Raw genomic sequence first — 13,567 nt, forward strand, 5'->3', positions numbered from 1 at the left:
GCTGCAAAATCTTGTATTAAAATTTTGCTTTAGAAAAATATATATTCTCTCCATTGGGATGTTTTTACAAAACGAAAATAACTCATTTAAGAACGCTGAATTTGACCACTTCTCTGTGTGTTTCATAAAACTCTATCGATCTAGCTTCGGCAGGCTATACCGCGTGTGCTTGACATAGTGGATCCGTATCGCATTTAAAATGCCCGTATCCCAAGTTTAACAATTTATGTGAATTCAACAATAAATACGTCTTTACGGCCGCTACGTTTTCCACCACTACCGAACAGCATGGTTCTATTTTTAGCCTTACTTCAAGTAAGATTTCTGTTTATTTTTCTGTTCGATGACGACACCAGCGGTCAATTGACAAACACTTTAAGCAGCAGACAGAATTCGTCCGTAAACGCAGGGCCTGCCCTAGTCCGTATACACAGAATAAAAAATGGACCAGCACCACCGCCATTGGTAAGTTCCGTGGTCCCATCGTTGCCTCTTAAACTTGAGTTCTTCTATAATATCATACCTATTTAAGCAATCTAGATTATTATTCTGTCTGGGGCTAATAATAACCATTGGCGACAGACTACCGACCATCGAATGGGCCAGTCCGCCCGCCCGCCCGCCAAACGAAGGCAAACAAAAACCCACTTCGGTTTTAACCATCACCGCCATCCAAGACCGCTCGACCTTTAGCTCTATCATATTGTATGATCTTTTTTTTATCTTAGTTGTCAATTTCTTTTATTCATCTGTGTAATGTATTTGGTTTCAGTAGCTTCCCGGTAGTTAGCGCCAAGGGGCCTCGATTCTGCGCCAGCTCGCGCAGGTTTTACCCCAAAAAGTTAATTTTCTGTATTTATACGGTGTGATTTTAGCTCTTTTTAGCGCATTGTTTTTGGCAATGATAGTAACAGCGGTAAACGCTGCTCCGTATGTTTCATTTGTCGATAACGAGACCGAATCTTTGGAGAAATAGAACAATTTTTTCTTGTTATTTTTTCATATCACCGGCTAAACGCCGCCGACCCCTCGTTGCACTTCCTATGTAAGTATCGCCAAGTGGCTTTGCCTTTTTACAACTGCCTATATACCCTCATGCTTTCAGAAGATATATGAATACGATTAGTGCATAGTACTATTATAGTATAAACAGCATACATATATGAACATACACATGCACGCAAAATGCATTATTTGCACAAATCGTTTGCCATACAGTCATGCAGAAGTACTGTTCGCTAATCTGCAGGCGTTTAACGGCTAACAGTCGCAAAATAAGCTAAACGTACACAAAAAATAGCGGACTGTAACAGAACTGAGAGGAAAAGCTCGGCTACAACTGCTGAAAAAGTTAAACAAACAAACAAATATACGATTCGCAGAAATGGCAGAGGCAGCGGTCGATGTTCAACAAAAAAGCACCACAAATTCTGTTGTTTTAGTTGTATTGCACGCGACATTGCATGCTTCATATACGCTATGCCATGATCCCGCTCAAGGGGCGCCGGATCGAGTCAGGTCGACTACCGCTATTGCTAGACACTGTTACGCGGCTCATTTGAAGACTTTACGTGGCCATACTTTATTTTTGCCGCCTGCGGACAGAACGGCCATGCTTTAGAAGTTCACCGTCGGTCGTAGTTGGCATTAGCTTTGCTTTGGTTCATGACAATAACAACGACGCAGATGAAAAGCTGCTATTATAAAGAGTCTTATTGAAGGAGCCATAGCGGCCATGAGCAACCCGGTGCACCGCGTAACTGGCGTTGCATTACACGTAATTGGCTGCTGTTACAGTTAGCTCTAGCACCGTAATGGGCGACAGCGATGTTGATAATGCTAATGATACGGATGTTACAAACGGGAGCGGCAAGAATGCCAAGATGCGATGTATGGTCGCGCCCTTCGAAGCTGCCAGAGCCGCTGGAACCTCAGCCGGCGTACGCGCCAGGCCATAGATGGAGCGTGGCAGAAACTAGATTCTGTTGTGGGTAAATATGGGGTGATATTTACCTCGTGATACTTTGCCGCCGATATCACAGCCTACATGGTCGGCATATTTTCCATATCATGCACATTTGAAGCAGCAAAGATACTACTGAATAGATGTTAGACACTAGGCTCAAAAACTGTGTTTGGGTTCGCTCGTTAACGCTTCAAGAGAGGTTGAAGCGAAAAAGAAATGGCGGGAGCAGGGGCGAAGGGGGGAGGGTCATTACCTCCAATAAGTGAATGCGTATTTACGTTAGCTAATGCGATTAAAGGGAATCGCGATTATTTGTTTGTGTGTGACATCTTACTCGCGCAAAGACGTCACAATTATCATTCCCCGAAGGAGTCACTGGGGAACGCCCTTAACTGTTAGTGATTCTCGCCGCGCTCCTCACGACTACAGATACGAATGGATCAAATATGAACAATGATAACGAGTCACTCAATGCATGTATGAGGCAAATAGTGATAATTACCGCACCTTATCTACAACGAAACATACATTCGATTTATCCGTATACTACAGGTATACACACATTGTTTACTTGTGAATGAAAGTTATGTACTAAACTAAATCAGTGTAAATAATCAGTAAGTAAAAAGAGTACAAAACTAGCAAGTAGTACTTGAGTTAGGCAGCAGCCCCTATACGCGCCCACATGTGGATACTTCATTCGCGAGATCCGGCATCGCCATATTTGAAGGGTGGTAAACCGCTAGCGGTTTGTGGGTAACTTCTACTGGTTGGGAGAGACCGCTATTGTTTTCACTGTTGTTTTCACATAATATGCTACTATGGCCTTACCTGCCAAAAGGCTCGAGTGTTATATACGAATATAACAAATAGACGTTGAAGTCAATACGGTGTAAATATCATACGGCGTTTGTTCCATTCAGGGGGCCAACTGACAAAAGAAGCAACTTAATAACTTCGAATCACTGCGTATCTTGCTTAATCTGCTCAAGCAAACAACATAGATCATATAGAAGCTTAACAGGCAAGAAGCCTATGTAACGGACACGTACAATAGTAGAGATATCATACTCAAACCCATTTAGCTATCGGTTTGATATGCTTATATTCAACCAGCGAATCAGCCCTGTATCACTCCCGTATGGTTCGTTCCGTCCTACCCACCCTTAACGATTAAGCATCTGCAGGCATCCACACGTCCGCTGCCCTCTGCTTGACATCCGCGATGCTAATTGCAAATAAATGTTTTTTCCAAAGCCAAACGAACGAACCAGGTGCAAATCGGTCTGCATTTCCCATTCCTCTCCATTTCATACCACTTCGCCTTGTACCGTTTCTTTTCAAATGCATCACATAGTCAGCAAGAGGATTAAGCCCTATCCGACGCAAGACCAACGGCGAAAGCTGGGTCGGAGACAGAAAATCACTAGACATAAGCTGCTACTGATATTTCATATACAGAAGGATAAGCGATCACCTGGGAGGGCTGCTTTTTCTTTTCAAGATGTGGAACGCTGCTCACACAAAGTCGCAACGAATCTTAGCGGAAACAGCAGCGCTTCCAGCAGGTTCGTCGACTTTTGCGGTCGTTCCGGTGACCGGAGCATGCGGCGGCGGCGGCGGTAGCGGGCAACGCGAGGGACAAAAGGAGTCTCCATACTGAAGTAATGGTACTATAGGAAGCTGAACGACTTCACTTCTATCTTCCGTGTGTTTAGCCCTCACCCTGTCCTTGTGTCTTTTTGATTTTCCGAATAGTTCATAACGTCGAGCGTCAAGAAGGTGAAGTCGTGCGGCAGATTGGTACTGACAATTTCGTTTTCCGGCGCGTCCACCGCTGCTGCGGCCTTTGCGATTTCTTATTTTTTAATTCATTTGCCGGCGTAAACTCCGTCGGTAGACAGTGAGAATCGTAAGATCGACAGCTGCCGAGTAAGTGTCATCAATAGTCTGCCACAGAGGCGAGATTAATAGAAATGTACGCTCGAGTGAGCCTTCGCTCAAAAAAGCCGAAATAATGCTCAAGAGAAAACCTACAAAAGGCAGTGGAGGGGAACGGGGCGAAGAGGGCGAGGAAAGGGGTACGATTCAAAAACACCTGTAACTTTACTCTTGAGTTTTCTGTATTTCTGTAATCATGGGTGTGTCTTCTGCCTTGGCTAGCGGCAGTTCGTTATTAGAAATCTCAACGAACGAACGAACGAAGCCCAACCGAGGTATTTGCCCCGGGGCAGCCGTAGCGTCGAGCTAATGAAAGACGCGATGATGACTCAAGTAGCATCATTTAGTAATTACGTGAAGGGCCGGAGGCTTTACTCCTTTGACAGACGTTTCGCAATATTATACAGAGAAGGGGAGGATAAAAAAGAATTATATAGAAGACATGAAATGGTGCAGGTTGTCAATGCAAATAGTTATATGTTGGGCATCAAATGCGACACACATCGTTACGCTGCAAATGGCCGCTCGGCACTAATGTCTATTGGGCAAGATGGAGAGGTTTAAACGGCCACACAGAAATTGACTGACGCGCAGCTGAGGCTTTGTCTGTAATCGAGATGATGTCTGAAGAACGTGACAAATTAGCGTGTGTTCACGTTCCTTGCCTGACGCCATGAACAAGTCAGGGGCATTTTAGAAACAAGTGAGGAAAAAATAACAGGGAATACGGTCTGGCACGTTTTCCAGAATTAGCTCTTGACAAGATTGTCGGTAACCTGACGGTTTGCTTATACAGCGCCTTCCGTTGGGCAGCACGAGCCAAAGGAATGTAGAATACATGGCTCTTTTGGCATCGTGAACGCTGCCGTGCGGCGCGGTTAAAGATGGCGCACCGAAATATGGCACAAAGCATTGATTGAAGTAACTCGAGACTGACTTCTTCAGTTAACAGTAATACATTACGTCTTTCGCTTCTTCGTCGAAAAATAATTCGTTTTATCGTGAAGCTGGGAGAGTGGCACTTGCCGAAGGCCGATGGAGGCGTCGTACAGAATATGTTTTCATAACAGTTCATCGAACTAATGCCACATCGTGGGCTAGCATTTGTCATGGCCAAGACCGTTTATCTGGCTTTTCAGCTAACAGAAGCATGTGTAACATGCATCTAAAGCTTAGCAAGTTTTCGACACGGCGTCGATTTGTTAGCCCGTTCTCGGTATCGAGCGTACCAATTTTCGTTAAAAACGTCGCCAACCATAGACGGCTCTAATAGTATGAGTATAATGTACGTGCACACTGTGCATATCTATGTTTCTGTGAAAGCAGCCGTTTTTTACGCAGTACGATCTGCCCCAACTATCTCGCTGGAATCCGTTATGTCGAATACTGCAATGTTATCATTAGCTTGCAGCTAATATAGACGATGGATCGTCAGCTTTATTTGTGGTAGAGTTAGTTGCGTATACAATACGGGCCGTAGAATATATTCGAATCTATTTCGATTTACCCGAAGAAAAAAGGGATTTGACCTGGACAATTTGGAACGCCATTTTGAGCAACATAATTAGGAACAAACATCCACACTCAATCCATTGTGCTTTGTCCTTAATTGTTCCTGTGTTTACTTGACCGTTACTGCCGTCGCCGGAACAGCCACAATGAGGCTTCCATCATCGAATTGCGAACGAGCAGATCAAGTGGACGCCATTCTCCGATTTTTGACGAAAATCAGCGACGGTACAGTCAACTTGCTAGCTCGAATTGCGGGATGCCTATTTACCACAGCCATCGTTGGCTGTCGGTTGCCAGATATATTTTCAGACGTACAGCGTCTAAGCAACGATCTACCGTTAGTGTGAATGTGTCTCAGCGTACGCATCAGGATGTAACCTGGATATTCCTTGTATAGATATGAGAGGAGCTTAAGGCAAAGTGAGGTCATTAAATCGCGCACACCTACACAAGAGGCACATCGGTCCCATACGATTCAGTGACGCCCAACGCGAGCCCGAATACAAAAATGGGCTTGTAGAAAATAGTTAGCGCCCCCTGTAACACTGAGCGTCCGCAAATAGAGCTACTATGACCATTGGGCGCGATGTCAGTCACAGAATGACTTAAGATCGACCGTAACGCAATGTGTTTTTTAATTCGACCAGTCCTGGCTTAGATCGTAGAAGTGGCAGCCGCATCGACGATAGCATAAATGCCAGCTACAGTAATAGCCATACGTGACATGGAAATAAACAGAAAAAATAAAAATATACATAAACAGTACTTTTTGTAAGGCATATATGTGGTAGAGCTATCAGCCGTCGCGACGGGGTTGTCTAAATCAACTGTATAAGCATTTTGTGACCTTGAAATTATTTCGTTGAACACACAACAGTTACCAACTGACCTAGCTGCTCATCAAATTTTAAGCAGCTTTTAGCGGGTAGTAGAACACCCAAGAAGTAGTACTTGAGCACTGCTTATAGTTAATTAAGTAGTAAGTGTTTCTGCTACTATATAGTACGCTTTCAATCATTTGTCTCCTTAGTACGCGCCCCTAGTAAAACTGTGTAAGTTACCACAGGCTATATGAGCGTTCGATTGAACTAGACTGTCTAACGATAACTTAGCGGCATTTTGTACTACAAAAAATCCTCACTGCCAGTAGCTTGGGAGAGCTCTGAACAATTCAAAAAATTTTGCTATGTTAATGCGTCAAGGCCGTGAACAAGATTTGGACCAAGACAGATCACACTCACGTTCTACCATGGAATTAGTCCCCGGACCAGGACCACCACATATTAAGCGGTACAATCCGTCAGGCGACGGATATGTTTGAATAAAAAATTTGGACCTAGTTGGCGTGCCTCGATCGCCTCATCAATAGATCAAATATACACTACGTATCAGAATAATTGATCATAGGTAGATAAAAAGGTCAATTCTTACGAAATCAGCCCAATGTACAGCTCAGTGTGTTTCTGGGCATAATTCATTGAGGAGCGGCCAGAGACTGAATGTCTAACTACGATGCTTGTGCGCTTCCACCAAATGGAACGTTATTTAAATCTATAACTTATTGTTTACTGTAGCATGTACACCTTTCCAATTTTACAAAAATCAACCTGTATGGATTTATATAACATTTTTTAGGAAACCTTACGCCCGTTTCTTGTTATGCCCAACTACCTTGCTGCTGAATTGGACACGTCAACTCTGCCCGCTGCTCCATGTCCCCGAGTCTAGCCGAAATGATTAATTATACAGGTATAAAGTGAAGTATTCTGGAAAACTAGTTAAGGCAGGCCAGGTACATATGACGACCATTTTACTGTAACGTCAGACCCCGAACGAGAATAGGTAAAGCTGCAAAAGAACGAAAATAGAGGCTTCGCCCCTTGTTTGTCCTACAAAGTGTCGCTTTTCTTAAACGTAACAAAAAAAAATCATCATTGTCAAGCCACAGGGCGGACGTGCGGTAACTCACAGCGATCATTCAATAGCTCATGTAAGCAGCTGAGTATGGGCCGTTTATAGCGGTGACCATTTGCTCACAGTTGATGCCTGGGCTGGATATAGATTTAGTCAAACTCTCTGGGACTGGGGATAGGTAACCGTCTTTTACCATTTGAATGAGTAATGTATGTTTAGATGAACTTGCTCCTCCTTTTTTTTTGTTTCTAGTCTAGCTTAGGCAAAAAATGTATTAGACTAACGTAACGTATGGTGCTTCAGGCAAATGTTTTTAAAGACAACAGCCAACCTGCTTGTGTGGTGCACGAAGTCGTACGCTGACATACACCTTTCATGGCTATAAGGCCATCTTATATGATAGGAAGTTATGTTGTATTCATTTTTCCGCATGCTGTTGGTCCTATAAAATAGGGTATACGCGAAAAATCGAGTCTGTGAGACATTTCGTATCACTTGCAAAGATATTGTAAATAGTTAGTTCTGGAAGTGATACTAATGCTTGGGATAAACTGGTCCTGAACATAAGTAGGACAGCGCTAACATTGCATTCTCTTCAAACAATTTAGAGACTAGAGTTCTGGCTTATGGACAAATGCTACTTAGTACCGGAATTGCCGTCAGAAGAGACCTAGCAGGCTGTATAAGGAACCAGCCGTACGAGATGGTCTAAAATATTGAAACATCACATTAACTCGTTAGCTCTATAGCGAAATATAAACCAGTGCATTTTCGAATTTATTTAGTTAGCGAGTGGTGATAAAATGTACGAACTACCGCGAAAATAATTACCTTCTAGAATACGTTTTTGGGGTAGAGATAGATCACAACAACGCCTTACTTTGTTGGACCGACATTTTACTATACATTTAGATACGTAGGAAGGGTACAGATACGATTGATTCAGTTTGTTGTTGTAAAGGAACAACGACCGCTTAAAGTGTTCTTGTTAAATGGATGGAACAACATGGATGGAAAAATATCACACAGATTACTGCTATATACCCAGCTGCAACAAATGTTACTCTGCTTTTAGACAGTCGGACTCTCTAAATACAAGCTGAACCTACAATTACAAACGTACCCTTCTTGTGTGCACAATTTCCGCTCGATGTTAAAATAGAAGGTACAACGTGAAGATAAATTCTGTTTTGGCGCAGAGAGAATCAGTCGATATCCTTATAGGAACATAATAGTACTGTTTAAGACATTTAGTACTGATTTAGCTTTTTTTAGTATAATATTTAATAATACCGAGCCTGGGCTCGAACTATCAATGTTACCTGTATATATATAGTACGGCATAAAAAGATCACGATGTCTCTGTCTTCGTCACTGATTCCCAGCTCAGACTTTTCAATAAGCGATAGCGTTCACAAGTAATTGTCGTAGCAATATCCTTCCATTAAGCAGCTATTAAAATTAAAAACTAAGAGTACATGAGCTACGGGTAATGGAAACTTTGATTCCGACAATATCCATATAAATTTTCTTTTAAACAAGACCCACAAGAATGTCTCGACCCATCATTCAAAAAAAACGTAAACTGAAATTTTACGCACACTAAACATATTCATAATTGTAAAGACGTGTACATGCTTAGTTTTATTATCTCATCGAATTATGAGCATAATTATATATAATAATAACAATTAAAGGGGGTGAGTAAGTCGTAAAGAAGTTACCGTAAGTAATGAGACACGAAGTCAAGTTACATGGCTTGTTTAGTTGAGAACTTCGAGCCATGTGGCTAAAAGCGCCATATACACAGCTCTCAGACTTAACTAGATCACCTCGATTTACTTCGACTGTAGTTCATGTAGCACCCAGTGTCATAGCTGTTTCTATTCTTAGGGAACGATTGATACACAGCTGCCGCAAATTCTCTAACCCATTTTGCGATATCAATACCGCCGTGTCACTGATTAATAAGCTTGTGCTCAGATTCTATCCGTTATCAAGCAGTCGTCAGCTACACAATAATTTAAACTTATGTAGGCTCACGTAAGATCCAGACCCATGGCACATTTCTAAGCATAGGGACACCGATACGGACCGCATAACGCCACTTTCGTAACTATTTCAAGCACAATGAAATACGTTGCGGGTAATCTTCGATCCACATTCATTCACCGTCGCGATAGATTCCATTGTCGTAGTCAGCTAATCAACAAAGTCCTCGATTGTAGAATTTCGCGAAAACAAATGGATCTCACTGGGATTCCAAGGGTAAAACGAGACTAGCGCTGAAGTTGGCTTTTGCTTATACACCTGGTCCTGTAAAAATCGTCACGTGAGGTGCTCGATTAGACGTACCTTCATCCTGAGAGTTTGTCCGTCCGAGGTCCGGCCGAACGCTTAAATATGTCTGTGACTGGGGCGGGAAGGGACGCGTTGCGTCCGCACAAAGGGACGGGGCATAGACCAGCGAGCTCAAGGTCGCGCGAGGGGCGATCCTTTCTGGACAAATGGCTCACGCAGAAACGCTCGCGCACACCCGTACGCTCACAAGAGAGACATCAACGGTACACCGACACCGTTGAAAACTGCCTGTGTTGCCCCATGCAATTACTGAGATGTATATACAAGACCGTACGCGTACATTGGCATTTTTGAGAGACACACTCCACCGTCTGGCCCGTATGTCAGCTCAGTTGCTAAACCCGACGATGCAGAACGCTGAGTCATCTGAAGCCGTTAGAGTTCTTGCTAGCGAGAATTGTTGACATATGTGCATGCAATAGCTTTGGATGAATTTATGATTTATGAGACACAAATTGAAGGTGGATACAGCGAATGAAGCCAGGCTAATTGGGTGCAGCGTTGAATTAGACTGTTACATAATAAAGATGTATGTGGAAAGTACAAAAAATCTGGATAGGCACAAATGAGATATCGTAGTATGTAATGTGACGACAATTTCAAGGGCCACTGGCCAATCATGCGTAAGTTAAGCTCCTAGCGCAACAACTGTTGCCCTTAACATAGAAAAGCCCTTGTTGCCACATCGTAGTCCATGAATTCACAGTGGCTATCGTTGTGCTAGCGTTGAAAAGTTCCGGTATCGGGAGCAAGTGACGACCTTTCCTGACTGGCTAATGACAATGACCGTAGATACTGCAGACGCAAGTCTGAGTTTTTGCTCGTTGCACATCCGTTTTTCAGCCCACGGTGCAGCTTCTGGCTCGCGGATTAATGCAAAACTATCTACGTCTACCGAAGTCTACTCAACAAACTCGCTATTTTCTGTTTTGTGTGTGTCGATCTACCAGTCCCAAAAAATCTTACTAACTGCGATACGAGGTGTAGGCCCACTCTATGAACATATCAATCCTATTCACAACATGTTTACATGTACCAGACTTAGATATGGGTAGTGGACAAATGTCAAAAGTAGCTCTATATAAAAGACGTCAGCCGCATCTAAGGCAAAATTAACGGGACAAGTGTGGCAGGACAATCAACGGCGGCATACAACTATGGGCCGCCATCTTACCGCCCACTAAACAAGAACGTTATTAACAGCGTACTTGTACTGAATAGTTATGCCCCTGCTAGCTCCACACCATAGTCCACAGCATAAGCAGATCTTGAGCGATATATTGACGTCTGCATAGCGCCATTTCGTTAGAATACAATGTACGTGAATTGCATTGATGATAAGGGAGATAAGCTGCAGAGGATCAGACTTTAGCTGCCCAAAAATATCGATGATATGATCCGAAAAGTCCAAGAAGGTTCCTTTTATTTCTATAGTCAACCAATCTGAAGTCAAATCAGATTACATCAAAAAACGCTTCGTGTCGCCTCAAAACAATTCCCTCAATTCACTTCAATCGTTTTCAGCTCATGAAATCGACAAATTATGTTAATGGATGAACATAGGAAGCGTAAGACCGCCGTTAGCATGGGCTTTTTGGGACGTTATATAATGGTGAGCGAGCTAAACTGTAATTTAAAATAATGGGTTTCGAGATAATACGTGCTTTTTATACTGTACTAAATCAATTTGCGTCTAATTACGCCGTCAAAAGTAACACGAACTTTCTATCACAAAATAAAGTATTCTATCAATTAGCCTGGATCTAGCTCAGGTCAACCGATTTTCTGCGGTTTTGTATCGTTTTACGAAACACCAAATAGGAACAACGAATGAGAAGGCTCTACGATACTAGACAGCTTTATGTCTCACTTAAACAAAAAAGAAGAAATGCTGCCTTCGGTACAATATGTGGCTTTACAAGAGTCAAAAACGTTTTGTTTCGCTGGTGGCAACGGTACGTGATACTATTGGTCAGAATGGCCAGCAAAAGAGTCATTTTTGCCCGCAGCAAGCCCACTCGAAATATACTATTTTCGAGAATGCGTTGGACACGCCGAAGGAGACAGCGAGTCCTTGATCTTGAACGTTTTTCTGTACTACAATAAATCTGTGCATGTCTGTTGAAGCTGAGCCACCTTGGTAGCAGTCGGCCGTAACTAAGTAACTAGAAAAGCCATATCTCTATCCGAGTCTTCCATTGTTCCGATCTTCTCGGACTCCGCATCGCTCTTGACCGGTATTAGCATTGCAGGTAAGTAGTCGCCATATCAATATGAAAACGGTCACACACATCGACTCGAATTTATCAATTGATTCTTGTTTTATCTACATCATAACTCGTTCACTGATATTGTTCTCTATTTTGTAAAATTTAAGCCAGTTGTTTCTGATGCATGATCCGGTTTACACACAAACGTTTCATTGTATGTTGACGATTACTATATCCGCCTGCTTGTGGTCATGCAAAGCTAAAACTGTATGTGCTTTTTGATGAGGAGTTAGTAAAAACATAGTTATATTGTCGAATACAGTTTTTTTTTTGTATATATATATATATATATAAACATATATATATACATAGAACAACCTGGACAATAGACCGAATTAACGATGGGGTCTATAGCCAGCTTGAACGGACATAGTTTTTACCACCTTTACCTATGATATAAATTCTAAAATTGACGACGACGACCGATTAGAATAATTAAAAAGATTTATTTTAAGTTCAACATTTTCGCAAATTTAACTATAGTGGTACATTCGTATTACGTATTAATGACGTAATTGGAACAATATGATATCTTTATATTATCGAACGAATTATTACCTTAGTTTCACAAAGGTGGGAGCTTCGGAACGGCTATGAGATTTGTTCCCATAAATTTATGAAGGCGCCATGCCCAAACAAAAACAAACGTCTCTATTGCACAAATATTAATGGCACTAATTAATATGCATGACTTAATTAGTAATAATTAACACGAAACTATAAAGGGGGGCTCAAATATACAAGAGAGTGTTTGTTGCGTTGAACTTTGAGTTGGGAAGCTAATGGGAAACAAAAAAAAACTGCAAATCTCCACAGAAAAACATATACATATTTTATTGACTCCATTTCTTCTTGATTAACCTTCGCCCTGGACTACCTCCCATCTTCCAACTTCGTAGTCTTTCTGGGGCACTATTACGAACACCGCAAATGCCCACGTTCGTCCCCCCAATGCAGCCGTCCAATCTCTATAGCCTAAATACGTCTTTCAAGCTTTGCCTCATCCCCCTTACGGTGAAGATCTCCATACAAATATTTCGTGTGGATGTTCAGCTTCGCTACGAATTAACAACGAAGAATAGATAACTGTTTGCCTATAGCTTGGGCATGTGAAATCATCGACTTGATACTTGTGGCATAGCGCATTACGACGAGCTTTCCCAAATGATTACATTGTAGCCGGTTGGTAACAATGGCAACAAACGTATTTGCCACTGACAGGTTTGGAGTTCAAGAGACGGACGTGCTCAACGTACGGTACTCAAAACCTGTACTAGCTCAACAATGGAGAATTTCGTGCATGCTATCACACACTGTTCCTTTCTCTATTAATGCGAGACTTTGTTTAATCCCGAGCAAACGCATTCTCCGTAGTCGCTAACCTGTACTTTCGCAGATCTGGAACTTGGGTTAGATGGGTTCGATTTCAAACAATTTGTCTGTAGACATTTATCGACCGATTGCGGTTCTTGCGTCCTTATGAGGCGTACGCTCCTCTGCCCTGAACAGGAAACGCGCCTATGGAGCACACTATTGACTCGGAAGCTTTTTTGGAATTCTAGGCGGTTCCGAACCTAGAAATTAGAACAGAGCAGGGCAACAA

At 42.4% G+C, this 13,567-nt stretch overlaps 1 protein-coding gene and 1 long non-coding RNA gene across 2 annotated transcripts in view; both read right to left on the bottom strand.

Moving 5' to 3' along the window:
• Positions 1 to 9,716, bottom strand: part of LOC111264526 (uncharacterized) — a 17,575-nt gene extending 7,859 nt beyond the window's left edge. Inside the window, exon 1 of the mRNA XM_022840513.2 lies at positions 9,689 to 9,716. Within this exon, the coding sequence (XP_022696248.1) occupies positions 9,689 to 9,694 (6 nt within the window). The 5' untranslated portion in view covers positions 9,695 to 9,716. The remainder of the gene's footprint in view (positions 1 to 9,688) is intronic.
• Positions 9,717 to 12,773: 3,057 nt separating this feature from the next.
• LOC111264524 (uncharacterized) overlaps positions 12,774 to 13,567 on the bottom strand; it is a 7,172-nt gene continuing 6,378 nt past the window's right edge. Inside the window, exon 2 of the long non-coding RNA XR_002682919.2 lies at positions 12,774 to 13,538. This is a non-coding gene — a long non-coding RNA (uncharacterized LOC111264524). The remainder of the gene's footprint in view (positions 13,539 to 13,567) is intronic.

Source organism: Varroa jacobsoni, unplaced genomic scaffold (assembly GCF_002532875.2).
Source record: "Varroa jacobsoni isolate VJ856 unplaced genomic scaffold, vjacob_1.0 scaffold_870, whole genome shotgun sequence".
NCBI lineage: Eukaryota > Metazoa > Arthropoda > Arachnida > Mesostigmata > Varroidae > Varroa > Varroa jacobsoni.